Source organism: Pseudomassariella vexata, assembly GCF_002105095.1.
Source record: "Pseudomassariella vexata strain CBS 129021 chromosome Unknown BCR38scaffold_25, whole genome shotgun sequence".
NCBI lineage: Eukaryota > Fungi > Ascomycota > Sordariomycetes > Amphisphaeriales > Pseudomassariaceae > Pseudomassariella > Pseudomassariella vexata.
Genome location: NW_024467980.1, coordinates 205,148 through 225,071, shown reverse-complemented (window position 1 = coordinate 225,071; position 19,924 = coordinate 205,148). Strand labels below are relative to the sequence as shown.

General features: G+C 51.2%; 4 protein-coding genes across 4 annotated transcripts; 1 reads left to right on the top strand and 3 right to left on the bottom strand.

Moving 5' to 3' along the window:
* Positions 1 to 1,027: 1,027 nt before the first annotated feature.
* On the bottom strand, positions 1,028 to 2,604 carry BCR38DRAFT_356344 (MFS multidrug transporter-like protein; the record flags this gene model as incomplete). The annotated part of the gene is made up of 4 exons (XM_040857019.1): positions 1,028 to 1,480; positions 1,537 to 1,666; positions 1,725 to 2,149; positions 2,203 to 2,604. The coding sequence occupies 4 exons, from the start codon at positions 2,602 to 2,604 to the stop codon at positions 1,028 to 1,030; spliced, it is 1,410 nt and encodes a 469-aa protein (XP_040709843.1).
* Positions 2,605 to 4,239: 1,635 nt separating this feature from the next.
* BCR38DRAFT_356441 (glycerate kinase) lies at positions 4,240 to 5,652 on the top strand (the record flags this gene model as incomplete). The annotated part of the gene is made up of 2 exons (XM_040857025.1): positions 4,240 to 4,900; positions 4,952 to 5,652. The coding sequence occupies 2 exons, from the start codon at positions 4,240 to 4,242 to the stop codon at positions 5,650 to 5,652; spliced, it is 1,362 nt and encodes a 453-aa protein (XP_040709842.1).
* A 1,335-nt stretch (positions 5,653 to 6,987) lies between these two features.
* Positions 6,988 to 8,061, bottom strand: BCR38DRAFT_490894 (uncharacterized protein; the record flags this gene model as incomplete). The annotated part of the gene is made up of 1 exon (XM_040864584.1): positions 6,988 to 8,061. One exon carries the CDS (start codon positions 8,059 to 8,061, stop codon positions 6,988 to 6,990), a length of 1,074 nt encoding a protein of 357 aa, XP_040709841.1.
* Positions 8,062 to 8,796: 735 nt separating this feature from the next.
* On the bottom strand, positions 8,797 to 11,916 carry BCR38DRAFT_379913 (Sodium/calcium exchanger protein-domain-containing protein). The gene is made up of 2 exons (XM_040857397.1): positions 10,928 to 11,916; positions 8,797 to 10,874 (listed from the first exon to the last, which is right to left on the bottom strand). Exons 1-2 carry the CDS (start codon positions 11,521 to 11,523, stop codon positions 9,134 to 9,136), a joined length of 2,337 nt encoding a protein of 778 aa, XP_040709840.1. The 5' UTR covers positions 11,524 to 11,916; the 3' UTR covers positions 8,797 to 9,133.
* Between the last annotated feature and the right edge of the window lie 8,008 nt (positions 11,917 to 19,924).

Genomic DNA, 19,924 nt, shown 5'->3' with positions numbered 1-19,924 from the left:
TACAACAATTCCGCCACACGGATATCATAATCCCAACTGTCAGTCTCAGCTAGTTATCAACGTGTTAATGCCAGTTACAATCGCCCAAGCGTTCCAGCATCAGACTAAGCCTAGTAAATGCTTGGTTTCCTATTTACTTTGTCTTCATTAAACTGTTGCTAAAATTTCCTGGAAACATCTGATCGGTTCCTTTTCATCCTGTAATGATCTTTGCCACACTTCTTTATTGGCCATCTGGCTTCAAGCACAAAACGAGAAATGGATATTATTTTGCCATCCATTTTTGGAGATTCTTAAGTAACCTATGTGAAACCCCATATCACGGAATTTTGCATTTAGTGTCAGCACCCATGTTGCCCACCATCGCTCCCGTCTTCTCGCCGCGACGCAGGCTTATGACCAGGCCGACCGTTTTCCTGTTTTCCCGTTTTCTCTTCGCCCGCAACCCTCTCCTTACTATTCCTCTGTCATTTTTCGATTCTTTTATCGCTCCCTCTGCCCCATGACCCCCTCGCTCGACTTAACCAGGTCTGGCCCTTGGAGATTTGCCTCCAGCTTCTTGTTTTACGTGCCACCTTCTCTGTCGCTCCCCTGGGCCCGGGTCCCGAGCCCCGACCTTTGAAGAAGGAGTGCTTTGAAGAAGGGGTGAAGAAAAGGAGCAGAGGTGATATGTGAGGATTCAAAAGCCCAAGGCTGCGTGGGCCAGGGTTCGTCGCCCAAGATAGGTCCGCGGACAGAGGTTTCTTCAATACAAAACTTCTTGAAATAGAGCCACCATCATAAACTAGTCGTAGTCATCTTTCCTAGCACCCAGCCTTGCATAAGTTGACATGACCTATGAGGGAAAGACAGAGAAAGAGGGAGCGGGCCATCAGGGGTCTCGGAGCCGTGGGTACGGTAGAGAATGAGAACGTGCAAAGGACCAGGACAAGACATACAGTGGATGAAGTTTACTATCTCGACAGTGATGATACTAAATTATGGAAACTCCAAATAAAGTCATCGGAACTCAACTTGCGACTCTACTCTAATCCAAACCCGCCGTACTCCACGCCCTTATCTTCGCCCCATAAAACCAAAAGACAACGGGGCTCGGAATTGCAATCACCAAAGTTATCCCCGCCAACATCGTATTTGCCCACCCCAAACCCAACGCACCATACATAGCCGGCGCGAACAATGGAAACGTGGCCCCACACATCGTCCTCAAAAAGGCACCCACGGCGGCGGCACTGGCGGCATGCTCAGCACTGTACGCGTCAACCACATAAGCCTGGGCGCTCTGAAATGCCACGATCAGGCCCGCGGCTAGAATAACGCAGCCGAGGTCAGGAATGAGGAAGTAGACACGGTATTGGGCGGTCCAGCCATAGATGAGGAGGCCGATGGGGGTGAGGATGCCGCCGATTAGCATGGGTGGGATACGCCATTCAGGGACACCTTCGTCGGTTCGATAGACTCTCTTGAAGTAGGCATAAAGCTGGAGTGCTGTTAATTAATTCTTTGGTCCAGATGATGTTGGATATGGGTGCATACGTTGTCTATGAGTGGGTGGCTGATCTGCAGACCGATAATGAAGCCGAGGCAGAGGGATAGATAGTTCAAACTGGCTACGCCCTTGGGCATGCGATAGGTGGTGATCCAAACTTGGTCGAATGTTGACAGACTGAAGTGCATATTATTAGTGTAAGCTGCTGGATTGGTGGACTTTGGAGCTGACTTACACAAGATACATCATGCCGTACATGAACGCCCTGTAGATAGATGGTAGCTGCACTGCGGGATGGGCAACCAGCATGAAGAATGGTAACACGAGACGTTTCCTTATGATGGCCCCGAACGTCTTACCAGTGTTATCATATTCAGTCCGTATATACGGGTTGCCAGTCTCCTTGCGCAATTTCGCAGCCTTGTTGCCAAGTATAGCCGGTGCGTATGTTTCCTTGAGGAAAAATAGGGCTGCCAACTGTACGAAAACGTCAAACATGGATGTCGACCAGAAAATCCAACGCCAAGTCGTGTTCTCTGAGATGTAAGCCCCCACAATGGGTGCCACGGTTGGCCCAATAAAAGTCAGCATGCCATAGATGGTCTGGCCGAGTCCCCTTTCTTCTTTCCTCCATACGTCGGCTAGCATGCCATTGCATAGCTGTGCCAAAATCAGCACTGCATTGTGCAGGAAGTATCGGGTAAATCACCCACGGCTTGTGGCGCGCTTCCGCCAATCCCACTCAAAAAGCGAAACGCTAGTAGTTGGTTCGTGCTGCTCGCAAATCCACATGCAGTGTTGAAAACGAGATATATGAGGTTTGTGTATTGCAGCACGGAGACACGGCCGTATATCTCCGACAGGGGCGCTAGCACGAAAGGCCCCTGGGCATATCCGAGTAGGAAAATGGACATGACGAGTGCCTTGGTAAACTTTCCGGTGATTTCAAACTCCAAACCGATGTCATCAAGTACTGGTGTGACCATGGTAGACGAAAATGGGGAGATGAAAGTGAAGCAGGAGACGAGGAAAGTCAACGCCCATTTCCTCTGCCGCGACCAGTTGAGTGGATTCTCGCGGTCATCAGGCCCGCTCCATGAGATCTGCGTCAACATGAGTAAGTATGACACGAAGAGAAGAGGGAGAAGTGTATGAGAAGTGTGAAGCACTTACAACGTTGTTGCTTTGTTCTTGGGCCTTTTCATTTTTCTCCTTGTCGTTTTCAAACAGGGTACTGTATGAAGACCCGCTGAACCTGTCCCTTTCCTGGGGTAACTCAAATGAAGACCGCAGTCGGATTATAGGCGCGGTCGGTGGTCGCTCTTCAAACTCAAAATGGGGTAAGTCGGGTAGTTGTGGACTGCCACTTTGGTATGGCGTGGGGAGGGTAAGTCTGCGTCGCAATTCTGGGAAAGACATGATTCAGGCAAGTCAAGATAGTCGAGTATTGGTCGGTTTTACTGGTATAGCCCCCGCATATTATCCATGTCCAAAGAAACTGTGCGTCCAATTTCCCGTGGAGTTGTTCGACAAATCAAGTAGCAAAGTATTACAGCGTGAAGTCTCCCATGCTCTCGGTGGAAACTTTGAAGACGATGCTTGGTTGCATCTCGCTGCTTATACGGCAATGGCTGGGTAGTCAATTATAGGACTTGAAGCCGTTGGCACCATGACGGCGTCTATGATTCTGATCCAGGTCCGAGTGCTTTCGAGATACCCCTGCTGAACCCAGGGTGCAAGGAATTGCTGAATCAAGAGTACCGGATTACTGGTGGCAGGGTAGGGATGATGCACCAGATGCGGGGATACCAAGTTGGTGACCTTCCAATAAGCATTTTAGAGTTCCCAAGTGTATCTTGGCATCCTATCATCATGGCCTCGTCTTATCATCAAGCCTATTTCCAAACGAGCTGTGAATCGGGGTGTCGCGTGTCCTGTCGCCATAACGAGCAGCGGGTGACGTGAATAGGACACCCCACGCTCCCTACAAAGCAGTGAACCATAGAGAGGATATCGTATTTCATAAGATTTTGGTCCAGGTACCCCAGTCTCCAACTATTGTCCTCGGATAACGTGCCGAGGTGGGCTATCAATCTGTGCCGTGCGGTGGCTGCACTTGTCATCATTAGCCCACATAGAGCAAATGATTTGACATCTTGGCACTAGCTCAGGATCGATCTGACTTGTTGAAACAGATCGTTTGCGTCGTTACAAGTACATAGTAAGACACGCCAGTAAATGTGAGTACGCGAGCTGGCAACTGTTCCGCACGTCTTACAGATGAAGAGACGCCAGTGGTTGTGCTGCAGGAACTGTAAGGTTCGATAGCGATCTGGTAGATTTCTCGCCTATACCACAAGTTGCAGGACGGCTGACCAAACTTTTTCCTAATGAACTCTTACGACGACCTTGAAAATTTGTTAGAAGAGCCGATGTGTATCAAATGGTGGGTGTGATGGTGGCAACCTGATCTCATACGGGGGTTCAGCTGGCGAAGGGGGCGATGACTTCTATCAGATCAGGATACAATTTTTTTCAACTGATGACGATGTTGAATTGTGCCACATAACTTCGAAACGAGTACAAGGTGCATGACATCAAACCTGCTCAAGAAATTGGATGGTCCGAGGTAGTCAATCAGTCAGCACATGCAACTCGATCGGTTCATTTCGTTTCATATACATCACTGGTTACACCGTTTCAACCTTTTTTAATTATCAACTATTGTGCTCATTTAAATGTATCCTCAGATGCATAGCTTATCCAAGCAACCAGTCACTACGCTTGCCGACAGCCCAAAGTTGTTGGTGAGGCAGAAGCTCGCCAAGCCCAAGAAGCTGCGGGTCCTCATCGCTCCCTCTGGGTTCAAGGAATGCCTTGGCGCCGATGAGGTCGCTGATTGCATTGAAGAAGGACTTCGTAGAGTTCTTGATGAGGATTCGGCAGTCTTCCGCAAGACTCCACTTCATGATGGGGGTGAAGGTTTCTGCAAGGCTCTCGTGGCCGTTCACGGGGGTGAAATACGGGAGCTTCGAGTCACGGGTCCTGATCACAAACCTGTCGACTCACATTTCGGTGTCATTGGCGATGACAGAAAGACGGCCGTGTTGGACATGGCCGCGGCTGCCGGCCTCAGGTTAGTGCCCAAGGAGTGTCGGGACCCGACCTTGACCACGACGTATGGAGTTGGAGAGCTCATTGTAACGGCTCTTGATGCAGGATGTACCAAGATCATCATTGGATGCGGAGACTCGGGCACATCTGATGGAGGCGCGGGTATGCTTCAAGCCCTTGGTGTGCGGTTGATGGACAAGAATGGGGATGACTTGCAGTTAGGGGGTGGTGGAGGAACCCTGTCACAGCTGGAAACAATATCCTTGGAAGGCTTGCATCCGAGACTTCGTGATCCAGGTAAGCATACTATGGTTTACTGTTCATCAACTAGAGCTGAACATGGAACAGGACATGACGTGAAGATAGAAGCAGTATGTAACATCAAGAACATACTATGTGGTCCCCAAGGAGTGGCGCGCGTCTATGGTCCGCAGAAGGGCGCAACAGAGGACCAAGTCGAGACCCTTTCATTGGCACTAGAAAAGTTCGCCCAAGCAGCCATGCCCATCCTCAAAGAGGATCTATCCCTTAAGCCAGGCAGCGGCGCATCGGGCGGATTAGGCGCAGGGCTCATGCTGCTTCGCGCAAGCCTGCGGGCACGAGGCGAGGCAATTGACGACTACTTCATGCTGAAAACCCTCTTCGAAGAGCACTGGGACATCGTCATCACTGCCGAGGGCAGCTTGGATTTCCAGTCAAGCAAAGGCAAAATGACGGTGGAGATTGCGAGGAGGGCTCAGGAGCACGGGGCGCAGGTCATCGCTCTGGCTGGCACTATCGGACATGGAGCCGAGACTGTGTATGATGCCGGCGTGTGTGCATTTCTCAGTATTTTGGAAGGTCCCGCGTCACTGGAAGAAGCGATCAAGGATGCAGATCGGCTTTTGAAGGATGCGGCGGAGAAGTCGATGCGCGTTATCAAGATGGGGATGTCGCTACAGCAGAACGAGCCGGTAAGTGCGTCGATTCGGACCGCGCCCGAGAAGGGGTCGGGAAGGCCACCGTCGTTTCCGTATTTGGTGAAGATGGCGAGGGCTATGACGGGCTAGTTTGGGGGAGGTTTGAATGACACTGGATGCTCAATCAATCCATCTGCAACAAACGGAAGTAGGTAAATTATAGAATTAAATCCCGCAGGCTTTTGTTCCATGTTCATACCAAATTGCTCTAGAAAATGAAAACCGACACTTGATACCGTTGCTCAGAATCTTTACAACTTTTCATTCGTTAAATTGAGTCAACGCTCTGCGGTGGACAGGAGCCAAGCCTGTTGGAACCCAGTGTCCCAGCTCTGGAGGAGTAAATCTCTTATCCTTCAGGCCTACTACCTCCCTCTCCGTTTCCATTACGGACCAAAAACAAACATATCCAAGACACTCTAATACCATCACCGTATTAACAATCACCACGCCATCCCCTGCGATTGGCCCAAAGTCTCGACGCGGTCAAGTGGCTTCTTGACGTAGCACAACGCATAGAGCAGGCACAACAGTCAATCGGCATCCATCTAGAATTATTAACAGAGGACTGATTCCCTCAATATGTTGAACTTAGCTATGTTGGTAATAGGGTGGTTGATTTAGTCTCCCTGTACACTATCAGATGAAGCGTTTAGTCGAGCTAATTCTCGCGTCGTCTTTGTAAATAATTGGAAGTGTAACAACCCCTGATACATATGCTACTCTTCTACTTTACCCAATCGTCTAACAACAACAACACATATCTCCAGTCAAAGTCGCGTAAATCAATTACCACAGTAATTCAACGGATTAGCACCCAAGATGTAGGAAGCAGACCGAACATGAGCGGCAGAAACGAAAGTCAGACGGACGATGGCGCCGCACATTCGCTACGGATGACCATTAAAAGGTCTTCACCATGATAAGTTGCCGACTGAATAGAGATGACTTGGCGAGGCAGGACAAAGATGCGTAGTTATCATGTCGGCTAGGAAGAGTGGCATCGCAAAGACTGCATATCTTCTCCCCGAGGAGGAGTCAATCGTACACCAAAAAACCGCTCGAAGATCTTTAGTAAGTAAGTAAGCAAGCATGAATGCATTGCGAGGCCGGAGAACCAGCGCAGAAATGTTGGCAATATGTGCCTCGGTTCCGATGCACCCCAGCAGTAACAAACATATGTCAGTAAAGTGTCTGATTCATAAAGACTACAGCCATCCCATCATGGCGATCATACGCCCTCTCATCGCGGCATTTTCGTCCTGGTCAGCTGTCGAGACCCAGGCGGAATAATAAGAAAAGCCAGGGAATTCTCAACGCCTCCAGAGTATCATCTGAGGCTAACCTCTCAAAGGCCATGTCTGCCTGTGCCAGCGCGTTCTCACCTCGTCTCGATTTTCTTGGCTTCACCTCATCCCTCACACCTTAACCCTGATACCCCTTCCAAACCCACAAGTCCGGTCTAAACACGACCTCAAAAGCAACCTTATCAAAAACACCGACCACCGCACACAAATCATGAAACCCCTCCAACCCGGTAACCGGGCGGTCCTGCTCCCGATCCGACTCCTCATGCAAATTCCACCGCCCCGTCTCATTCCCATTCTGTGTAAAAAACACATCGACACTGATCCCGCCGCCTGTCCCGGGTGCGAAATCCATCCCCAACCCCACCGTCGTCTTGCGCTGGAAGGGCTGCGTGAATGCTTTCCCGCCCCATAGGTCGTTGACATACTTGTGTCCGTCATCACCGTGCACACCCACACTGCCCCGGTGCCAGCCCGGGAGCCGGAAGGTCGGGTATGGCGGGGCGGTGAAGCCGAGGGCAAGGCTGATTTCTTGTCTGCTGTCCGGAAGGAGGTTGACCTCGAAGTAGATTGTCTTCTTGCGGCCCGTGGTGAGTGGGCTGTGGACCGCTACATTGTAGAGAGGGAGTTGGGTTGAAAGGCAGGTATCGCGCGTTCCGCTCTTACTCTTGGCCTGGTACACGCCGGTTTGCAAGAGCCTTAATTCGCCGTTGAAGGTGTCGGGCTTGTAGAGCGTGATATTTCCGCCCGCGATGGCATTTATTGCTTGAGGTGCAAGGGTCATGGGTTCATAGAGCGGATACTGCGCGCACCAGCCCTCACCGGCGTTAGCCTCTTCCTCGGTCGCATTGTTGGTCGGGGAGCGCTCATAGCCCGAGAAAAAGGCAGGTGGAGGTGGGAGGAGCGCGGTATCTGGTACGGCGACTTCCCAATCGTGAGGTTTGGATGACTGCGCAGGAGGAGGACCAGGCGGCGGCGCGAAGTCGTCGCAGCCCTTGGATGGAGGTGGGCCCGGGGGAGGAGCATAGTCATCGGCTGCTAACTTGGCTGGCGGGGGCCCGGGAGGCGGCGCGTAGTCTGACGAGGGCATCTTCGCTTTCGATGGCGGCAAGCTACTGGTGTGTGGCTGTTGAGGGATTTGCGCAGGCTTGGGCAACGGCTCGTTCGTTTTGTCCGAGCTGGTGAAACACATGATGACTGTTGTCTGAGAAGGGTGGCGACAAGGAAGTGGCTATGGTTGATGTGAATGGGTGTGATGGCAATGGCCAGGACGAGAGGCCGCTGGTTTATGTGGCTGAAGGAAGCAAGCTCAAATTGCCACAGAGCCTTGGTGAATCGCTGGTTGCAGATCAATGTGGCTGAATGAAGATGGTCAAAGGGCCATCATGGGCTCGATTGGGACAAAGCGCAGCTTGTCTGAATACCGAAGGACCTATCCAGTCAATGGAACGACTTCGGTTCGGGTTCGGCCTAAGGGCTAACGGGCATCACAAGCGCCAGGGCGGTGAATGTGGGCATTCATACTCATCCCCCACGGGTCTGAGGTGAAGCTTTAACGCATCCAGAAATCAATCATCCATTGTTACGGAGGCTGTGCTTAACGGCCAAGCCGAGTAGAAGCGAGAATGCAAGTAAGTGTCCGTGTCAACGTTTGGACGATGTGCGCATTGTGGTTGGCGGTTGAATTGTTGCTCAACAACGCATCGGGTCTTCCGCCGAACTCCCCCCGCTATCAATGTGACGCATGCACGCTGATCGTGGGGCCCGCATTTTAATGTTTTGCTAATCCGGGACGACTGTAGGGCTGCATTTCCATGCATTTTCTAGAACAAGTGACATGACAACGCCACCACAAGACGCTGGCGTGCCTGCTTGGTGTTGGCTGAACTATCTAGAGAGAGTTGTGAGCATGTTTCCGCGGATATTCGGGCGATTTGACTTTCGATATCACTCGAAGCGCAGGGGAAATGTACCAAGTACATAAAGGTGGATGTTAGGTAATAATTTGAAGTGTACCCGACATCATCGGCTTCCCAGGCCGTAATGCCTCCAGCGTGTTCTATTTGTTATGGATTGCAGCCAGTGTTGTAGATCTGCCGTAGATACATATGTACTGAGTCCCCTCCATCCTACACATAGGGCCAAGTTGGGTGCGCTCCTAAAATGCCAAACCGTACCTCATACTGCGTACGCCATCAGTGATCAGAAGTATCATCATCCACGCCCACTTATTAAAGAGAGTAGGTGTCGTAGCCATAACTCTCTCATCGCCGCGTTGATTGGTTTCCAGCCCATTCGCTGGCGTCATCGCCTTGCGGGTAGAAAAAGGCCACCACAGCAATAATGATGTAGGTAGCGCACAGAAGAGCACCCTCGAGGTAGTTGCTTCGGCCGTCCAAAACAAGGAAGTTGACGATGAAGGCCGAGATGAAGAGGCACACCGTCTCGAACAGGGTGAAGTACAATGTCATGTCTTGGTCGATGATCCAGCCCAAGATGACCACAAGGGGCGTAATGAAGAGGGCAATCTGAATAGAACTGCCGACCGCCACACCGATCGCAAGATCCATTTTGTTCTTCATTGCCACGGTCACAGCCGTCACGTGCTCGGCCGCGTTTCCGACGATGGGCAAAATGATAAGACCAATGAAAATTTCCTTCAGGTCGGTCGTGGCGACCACTTCGTTAATCGAGTCAACCATGAACTCGGCGCAAATGGCGACCAGAGCCGTGGAAATAAGCAACATGATGATGGCAGCAGTTCTGGACATGTCGTCATCATGCACCTCACCTGCCTCGCCCACATCGCCAGACAGCGCCGAGGGGGGGATCTGAGAGGGTAACATCGCCCCGGGAGGTCGAAACTGATACTGGTTGTTCAGTCTGTCGGGGAGCGAATTAGTTCTGCGGATGCCATATCGAACGCGAGGCACCGGCCCAGCGGCACCTACAAGTGCTACTTGCGCATTAGGCGTCTGAGCGAAGACGGGCGGAGCCAAGTTCTTGACCGGTAGGAATGACAGGCCACGAATATTATTGAATGGCCGCTTGGTACCCGTCGGGGCGCCGTCGACGGGCCCATCGAGATTGGTGATTCTATCAGCAAAATCGACGCGACGGGTAATCAAGTCTCCGTTGCTGTGGCTGGCAGTGGCGAGATCCTGCGGCACGACCACCCCAACGTTATCGCCAGGTGTGGATGCAGCATTGCCATCGGGGTCCAGCGGGGGGGAGGTTTTCCTATGCTTGTGATGCTTTCGTTTCGAGTACTTGCGATGGCGCTTGCTGGGGCGTTTCGCTGGCTCCTCTTCGATTACCTCCTCGCTACCTTCGGTATTCATCCGGGGGAAGAAACTACCTGGGCCATTGGAAGACTCGCCAGATTTTGAACCGTCATGGGTGGGGCTAGCGTTGTTGGTGCCGAAAGACGGAGTTCGGGTGGGTACATCAGCGGTGTCGACCGAAGCTACGCTCGACTTTCTGCGGCGTCTCGAGCGAATGGCCCTCTTGACGCGCTTAGAAACAGTGTTGTTGGACGAATTGGATCCGTCCGAGTCCGAGTCTGATGAAGAACTCGAGTCCGAACTGGAGTTGTCGAGCCAGGCAGCGGCAGGACCAGGAGTAGACTCCTCATCAATGATGTGTTGTGGTGTGGATTCGTACATGTACGCGTGCGATTTCAGCTGGAACAACAAGTACATGACATACACCAACAGGAGGATAACACTGGTGCCTCTGCTAATTTTGAGTGACTCGGCGTCGGCTTCGAGTTTGTGCGACTCGCTCCACGATGCATGGAAGGCCGTGGGCAGAACGAGACTGATGACACTCAGACTGAGCAAGCAGGCGCTCATTTGAGTAACGGTGCTGTTGTAGATTTGTTCTCGGAAACGCAATCCACCCAGGAAAAAAGACATGCCCAAAATGAGCAGCAAATTCGCCAGGATGGAGCCAAGCAAAGAGGCTTGGACGATGCGAATCTCGCCTTTGACCAACGCAATTATGCTAAGATGACGTCAGCAGACGAGCGAAGTTCGTGCAAAGTGGATTGAGCTCACAAAATGATAAGTTCTACCGCGTTACCGAATGTGACGTTCAGCAAAGCGCCGATGGTATCACCAAGCTTACGAGCCACGGATTCGGTCGCGTGGCTCAGAAGCCCAGCCAGGGGGATGATGGCGACGGCATTAACACCAAAGACAGCGCCGGGGGGCATGCCCGGGACCTTGGCAATGGCAATGCCGACGGGGACAAACACCAAGCCCAGATTGATCCAGCTGTGGAAGACGATTTTCTTGCTGGTCAGGTAGAACCGACGCATGACGGGAGCTTTCTTCTTCTGTTCGCCGTTGTCTACGAGAGTCCCCGACCCCGTCGTTTCAGATGCCGCACCAGCTGGACTGTCGGCATTGCTGTTATGCGACGGGGGCTTCTCTGTCTGGTTGCTAGGATCGACGACGGACACACCGCCGTTGAATCCATCGCGGCCCGCATCTTTCTCGCTGTTACGCGAGTGCTGTGATGAGGAGGCTTGGGGGTTGGTCAAGGGCAGCGTGCTGTTGTCGGGTCGTTTCGAACCTCCATGCGCGTGCGTTCTAGCCCATGAGCGTATGCGATCTATATAAGGGCCAGAGTCAGACGAGCTTTCCTTCATCGATGTGTGATGCTTTGGCAGATGCGACGCCAAGTCGTGGAAATGTTAGAGAAGGGAATGAAGTAAACAAGTCGGAACGACGGCGAACAGCTCAAGATAAGTAATTACGAGAGACGATGGGAATGTGTTCTGGCGGAAACGTGGGGACCTCGGGAAGCATTGTGATTGGGGAGGGAGCAAAAGGCGGGAGACATGGGGGCGATCAACGTTAACTTTATTGGTCTGCTGCCTGGGGCCGCTAAGCTCGTCAGAGGGCTTAGACTTAACCGGGGTGATGATTGACGTTCGACTCTTGGGGGACAGGGGATGGGAAAGTGGCTAAACCCGATGCCGGCCAGACGGCCGTTTCCCACCCTGTTATCTCGGCAAACGGATAAATGGGCGGTATACATCACAATTTCCGACTCAGGCAGCATGTACGCACGATGCGCCACACCATGTATTTCGAAATAGAGCTTCGCCGAAATGTCTTGTCGCCTCTTTTCTGGGTGTAGGAGCGTAGAGTCGACTTCAAGTGTGTGCATCACCGCAAAGGTAGGCAACCGAGGCAAACGAGTGAAGGCACAAGACTGGGCGTACCTGACCACAAGCGTCATAGGTCGTGTGGGACCCCTCCATCTGTGGATCTGACCTCAGGGGCCGGGACGGAAAGCAAGCCAGGACTTTTCAGGAATTTTGCAATACGATAGCGAACCAGGGTGTAAAACAGAAAAAGAAAAAGAAAACAAAAGACGGCCACTAACGCATTCTCGCAGCAAATCTTCGCTGGACACAGAGGACCAACAACCTCTAGAGACGTACACCGAGTTACCACTGTTGTTCGCGATTAGCGATGCACGTCCGTATCGGCGGCAACTAGTCACATGGGGCCAAGGACGTACCGTTTGTTATCTACGAAGTAGCAATGAGGCTACTAGCCCTGCGCCTTCGTGACGCGGGGCGCCTCGCCTCGGATGATCAATCGGTGTTCTGAGTGGCCTGGAGGCGAAATGGTGCGCCGGGACTGGTCTAACAAACACCAGTGCCCTTGTGTATTGACTCAAGGTGCTCAAAACCCCAACGGACGAGGCGATTCTATAACAAACAACAATTTGAGTGAAGATGAAGTGAAGACAAGTACTTGTATCGTTGCAATGTTGTCTAGAAATAACCGGGAAATGCGACTAGGCTTGTCTTTCCCGGATTGAGAGCTCCCCTAAATTTGCCGCTCCACAAATACCCCGTGCGATTGCGACTCGAAACTGCGAGTAGACAAATGACGTATGCTACTGCTAGACCTTATTATTTATCAGCCATTATGGGCTACCAGCAATTCACTCATGCTACTAGCAACCTGTCATCTTCGGCGATTGCCGTCGCCGGTGGCAGTTTATGACGGATAAGTGCCTAACTGATTGAAGATGTCAAATAAAACGTCGTGCAAACAAACCCACATTTCGATCACCACGTGGATCAGACGTGGGGGGTGCGAACAGCGCTTCCCAAAGATCCGTTCAATTCTTCCTTCCCTCGTCAAAGTATCGTGGAATTCAACAACATCACCAAGTATTACGATCGAGACGTCAGTTGGCGTCTACATGAGACGCCGTCGTCCGTACTCCACTACGACAAAGCTTGTTCAGGCCAAGCTTTGCGTCAAACTTAGAGTTGTGCTCAGTCTAAAATGCTTGGTCCCTAGCCAACAACTTGGAATGGCTGGGCAGCTATGACGAACATTCAGGCACAGCATGTCGTCGCCACTGCCAACTACACGAACCATTGAAAAAGAACATTCATTTGTCATCATCTCGATCACTGAAAACGGAATGGAAATATATCTGCTCGAGGAGTGGTTGGCAAACTGGATGATGCGGGGATGCGCAACCGTTGCAAGGTATTCCATGTTAACACTCTTGCCCGTTAGTCTGACCGCTCGTATTGCATCATGCTATGGATTTTGCGACTCTGGAGATACGATAAGGTCGCAGCATCGACTTCCAGTTACAGACAGCATTTGACGCAACTCATAAGTCCCTCACAAACTGCAGCTAAACATGCAGACTACTCTGTGTTCTCGGCTGGGCTGTGTCAATGGCCCAGAAGTCTAGAGATATGACCAAGAGAACCTGGTGATCATCCCTTCTCAAGCCTAGGGAGAACCACCCCTACTTCAATGTTTCACGAGATTTATCCAGTGTCTGCATGAAGCTATTTCTTCACGCAATACAGTCGGCATATCTTCGTCAGTCTACTAAATCAAAGACCTCGTGATTCATAAGCGCAATACGATCTCGTAGAATGGTGAATAGCTTGTCACCGTTCGTCTGAAGTACACTGAGTCATGGAGATATTGTCAGCTGTCGCTCATATGGGGAAAACGCCTGTCAAGGAGCTTTGGGTTCGGTAGCCGCATCGGATCGCCTGATCACTAAACCTTCCCTGTGGAATACGGACGAGCCGTTCCTGAAAAGTGAGTTCTGAGACGTGGAGTTGTTGAACGATCGAACACACCAGCGGGGATGATCGAGAGGTCGTCACCACGCCGATATTGAATTGCAACAGCATATTCATACTCATGGGTTACTGATCATATCATTTTCCCCATACGCATGTGCGCAACGAGTTACTAACGCCTTGCTGCAGACCATGTCTACCACGCTTTATTTATATTTGATCGTGACTCGTTGACTCCGAAAAATGATGCGGCGAAAGAGTGGGCGGTGATTGAACAAACACCAAAGGTATTGGACTCTCCGACACGTTGGTGTACCTGAACACATTGTGTCTAATGCAAATAGAATCCAGGTGGCGTGAGAATTGGTCCTAGTGAGTTCGCAAGGCATGTTAGCTCTAACACACGATCGATCATCTAAGCGACAACGCCGAACCGTCTATTTGCACCAAATCCATCGGTCAGCATTTACAGTCTTGCCCGAATCACTTTTGAGCTCTAGGAACCGTGGAACGGCTCCCTCAACGCAGCGATGAGCGTAGTTTGATGCACCATTGAGCTTGCCGTTTGGGGACCCATACTATTTTCCCCTTCCAATTCTTCTCGGCTCCCTATGTTTCTTGCTCATCGTCGTAATTTTCCTCGGTTCTATCTTGTTTGGACGCCTGCCATAACTAGAACTTCGCCGCCCACATAACTCATCTGTCTCCATCATAATTCTCCAGCTTGTCCTCCAAATCGGTCTGGCCCTTTTGGCTTTAGCCTCTCTCCTTGCTGCGAGCTCAGCTTCATAATTTTGCAAACGTGTCTTGCGTGTTGCAAGATATTCTTTTCTCCACAAAACCTCCGCCTCACTTCTCCCATCTCAAGCATGTCCCGTGCTAGTCTATCAAGGTTAAGACCAAGCCTTACCTTGTGTTGCATAACTACTCTTTGATTGTCTGTTCAAGCAATGCCGCGGACACGCAATCCTAACTAACACTTTTGTCAGTGCGCTCAGTGAAACGCACTACCACACCTCTCCTGGCATCTCAAATGTTAGCCTCTGAAATGCCCCATGTCGAGGAAAAATCGACACATATGTGTCCCAAGCACACCGCCTGAGTGCTGGGTGCACCGCTTGGGCCAAGTGCCCATACACAGCCCTTTCGTAGTTGCAGCCTTTGGGAGTTAATCCCATGATCATCAACACAACTTTCTTGCCTGTACTGCCCACATTAAGAAACTAAACATATAGAAATATATTATTATTATTATTAAATACGCCGTAGGCTCGAAGCCCCCGGTACCTCTACTAGTACTCCCGTATGTCAAACCGTGCCCTAATGGCTGGACTAAATACATACGCTGCGTCGTCGGTTCGCCCTATTGGCGACTGCGTTACGTCCACTACCATACTACGTTGGTTCTCAACCTACCAACAAAGCCCCCCCTGAGAAGATCGATGCTATCTGGGCCTTGAAGCTGTCCGACCCGTCCCTAGCAGCCACCTTACAATAGTCCCACTAACTACTGGTTCTCCTGTTGCCGTTGCGAGGTCTCTGCGAGAGTATAGTGGCCGTGGTGCGATGGCGGCCCGTAATCGTTCCCTCGGTCCTTCTAACAGCCCGCAAAAGAGGATTACGTGCTCTGCCGTCTCAGGGGCATCGCCACAGCGGCATAGCGGCGAGTACACGCCAAAAGCCCCTGTCTTGAATAAGAAGGCTGCTAGTCCTATTTTTTCCGTCCTGATCTGGCACAGCGTAGACGCCTCCAGTCGGTTCAGGCCGAAATACCTGCCCCCTTTCGGTATCTGCATCGAAGGGCCCTCCGGTTCCTCAGCGATAGCGCGTCGCTGGCGATCGTGATGCTCTGCTCCGGTGAGCCATCTCTTCCTCCAGTGGCCGAGGAGGGCAGCCGGGACCTCCTTTTCCTCACTCATCCACTCGGAGCCCCGGGCCTCCTTCTCCATAGTGTACCCTGCCGGTCGGAGTAGCTGCGACGCCTGCTTCCTCTTCGCCGGCCTATCCTGCCGGAGTATATGTGACGCTTTAGCGCTCGCGCTGCGAAGCAGATTTCTCTTCCCGCTAAGCCGTAGCCGTTCTTCAAACTTAGCAGCCCGGGCACTAAGATAGAGGTCTAGTGGCGGGATTGCTGCTTCTGCTTCCAGGTGGCGAACCGGCGTCGCTTTGTGGGCGCCACAGACTACCCGGAGGCACTCGTTCTGTATCCCCATCAGGCTCTTAGCTGGCCCTGTCGGTTCCTCACTTATAGTATGCCACGCAGTCGCCCCGAAGGCGATCGCGCTACGGATAACCACCGTATATAACAGCCTCGCCCGTATAAGATCGCAGCCCCACGACATATTGACTAGCTTTGTCAGGGCTAGCTTTTGAGTTGCCATTTTTGTTTTAACACGCTCAACATGGGAGTGCCACGTCAGTTTGCGGTCGAACCAGACTCCTAGGAACCTCGCTGAGACTACCGGCGACACTGTGGCGTCCCCAAGGCGAATACTTTGCGGCAAGGGCTCTCGGGCCCTAGTAAAGTGCATTAGCTCACTCTTGTCAGGAGCGAACTCCATCCCGTGCCTCACTGCCCACCGCTGACACGTAGCCCATGCGCTCTCCAACCGGCGGCAGGTCGTGTCTGGATCGGTGCCGACGCTTAGCAGGTTCGTGTCGTCCGCGAACCCGACTACTAAAAGTAGTGGATGCTGCTCCGCTAGCTCCTCGTACAGCGTTGAAATGTATAATATAAACAGTATCGGGGATAGCGGTGACCCCTGGGGGACGCCAGCTCGTAGGGGGATTGGCTCTGACTCCTTGCCATCGAACCGGAGGCGTACCGTCCTATCCTCCACGAAGCTGCGTACCCACTCCTGAACCCACTCCGGGTACTAGAAATATATGTGCAGAGATTTTGGTATGTCGAAAACAATACAAATTGGGAGAAGAGGCTCAGCATGCTGGGAGTGCACAAGCTAACATTTGAGATGCTGGCTGAGGTGTCCCTACTCACCTCAATACTTCTATCGTGCCTCATGGCGATCGTTGATTTGCAACTGGGCCTGGACCTAACAGCCCTAATGACCGCTGCATGCAGACCAACTTTCCACAATTGAGGCCTCTTCCTTGTTTCCTGATGCACAAAGAGCCCTCTTGATTGGCAATTGCCAGCCAACGCGCACCGTGCTCTCGTCGCAAGCGGAGTATTCAGACAGAGCGCTCAAGGTCTTTCCGCCCGAGCCAGCACCTCCTAACTTCGCTTAGCCCACTCCTGAACCGAAGCCTCGAGTTACCTTACCAACCTCACCGTCCCCTTCCGTTAGGTTCACAATCCAATTAGTAAGCAAAATGACTGTTAGGTTGATTAACCGTGGCAAGATATTGAAATACTTCGAGGAGGATGTCTTACCCTTAGCTCGGAGGCCTCTACATAGAGAGGGTCTAGGGGTCTTTGTCCAGATACAGTTATGGCCTCTTGCTATCATCCAGGTGACAATGCTAGCCATAGCGACGTAACTGTTTTGACCGCGAATGCGCTGATAGGCCATCTCGCCTAAAATGTCTTTGTAGGATCACCGCGCTATGGTTGGGGTACCCGCTCTGTATCTATTCTCCCCCCTACACTCCCTTCTACTAAAAGGATCTGCCCCGCCACGGAACAGAATGCCTTTCCTCGGTCTTTTTACAATTGTAATGTATATGCGATTTGCATATCATCGATGTTTTGTACCCGCATAACTTCGCTTCCTTACTCTAACACGAGTGACGAGGTATTCTACACGGAAAAGCACGAGGGCAACAGAGATCCAAACAACCGGTATACGGTTCCACTCGCGAGTAAACAATCACTCCTAATAGAAAATTCATTCCACTCAGCTGGATGGATTATTGCTTTGCGAGATTATTCTCCACCATACCCGCTAGAACGGTAACAGGGGGGTTGCCCTGGATGCAGGGGATGTGTTCCTTAAGCTTGGGAAGCTGAAGTGAGTAACGTACCCCATAAGCGAGTTGGCCAATTGGTCTTGTTACGGCGCTTTTTAGGCCTTGCTTCCTCTAACTTAGCAGCTAGGGCTTTATCTAAGTGCTCTACGGCAGAGATATCAGCGATGATATTATCAAGTGAGTGCTCTGCCGATCTTCCGGAACAGCCCAACCGTAGCCTTACCGAAGGCTACGTCAACAAAAGCCAGTTACCGCTTAATAATAGCTAAGTCCCTAGAGCTCTTAGCGGTCCTAAATGCTACGGCGCTCATTTCGGCTATCGATCGAGCCGAATATGACGACGTTCTCAGGGCATTGTCACGGAAAATTTTGCTCCAGGGGATGGTGATTATAGGTTTGCACGAAGTGTATTATTCGGATCCTTGGGGTTTGGCTATCAAGCCTCATGCGCCACGATATTTCCGCAACGTTAAGGCAGAGGCTTTCCCAGACGCGATAAATAGGTACCTGCCTATTTGCACAAAATCATATCTGTGAGGAATAGGTGGAACGACCAAAGTGAGACATCAGGCGCAATAACAAGATAATGTAAGAATCAATAGTGGTCTCAGGATTGACGATTCAGAACGGATTAAATTTAAGGGAATATACATGAAGGGGTGCTTAACTAGCCAAGCTAATATACAACTAGGTGGTCCACAAGGCCCCCTGGTTTATAAATGCAGCCACGATCGCTCACAATGCCTTTGGGTTGGCGAAGTTCGATTTTCCTGTGCCACAAGACAGCCAATTTGCCTGCCGTAATGTCCCGAGAAACAGGCCCGGTGGATATTATCTTAGTGAATCGATCAACAGCCACAAAGATAGCGTTAATGTCTTTGCCGTCTACCAGGACTGTTGGCAACCCTGGAATGAAATTCATCGACCATTCTTCACCAGGACTCGAGGGAATGAGAAGCTGGTGAAGTCTGCCGGAGGGGCGCTGGTGCTTTGCCTTGGATTGCTCGCAAATAGGGCAACCAATAACGTGAGATTGCACGTCCTTCAGCATTGAAAGCCAGCAGCATTTGCGTTGAGGAAGCTCTTGCGTCGGGTGAATACCAGAAAGGCCGGGTAGCGGATCATGGTGATGAAGCTCAATAATCTGAGATTGAAGTGAAGCCTCTTGCAAATGTCTGACGTGGCTGCATGTCGGATTCGAGCATTGGCAGACAGAGCGGCATTCGGGAGTCTGTGGTTACAAAGATTATTATGGGAGGCTGAGGATCGACCGAGTGCTCGAGAAGCTGAGGGAGAAGAGGGTAACGCAGGCAGAATGCGCAAGACGGGATAGGAAGAGTAGGATACGAGGGTCTGGCGAGGGAAGCAAGAAGGTGAGGATACTATCGCCGAGGTGGATGACTGAGCGATATGAACCTTATATTGCGTTGCGTACAGGTCCTGCGGCTGCCTTTGTGAACCGCTTGGATTGGAGGAGAACTCCAACTGAGATTTATCTTTCGAGTTGTGACCGTATCGTTCGCTCACACAGTCTGCGTTACCCTCTTCTCCCTCAGCTTCTCGAGCACTCGGTCGATCCTCAGCCTCCCATAATAATCTTTGTAACCACAGACTCCCGAATGCCGCTCTGTCTGCCAATGCTCGAATCCGACATGCGGCCACAGCAGGATACGGAACGCTTCCCAGCCTCTCTCTGTCATAATAAGAAACTCCCCTCTATCAGGAAACGTCTTTCTTCTCTCTTTTTTTGCTCTTTTTGAAGATGGCGGAAAGAGCTGGAGACCACTCTACTCATAGTGACACTTGATTTGTACCATCGCGATGTCCTGCACTTGGGAGAACACGGGACATACTGTGTTCGCAAAATATGACAGAGTTTTGTGATATATACTCCAATAGATAGCATATACATACCGAAACAATTCGTATGTACGAAAATATGATGGATATATGTTCAGTTTGACAGAGTATCGAGAATAAGAACAGACAAAGATCGACCCTTTTCGGAAATAAACCCTTCCCGCCGGTGCATCTTGGC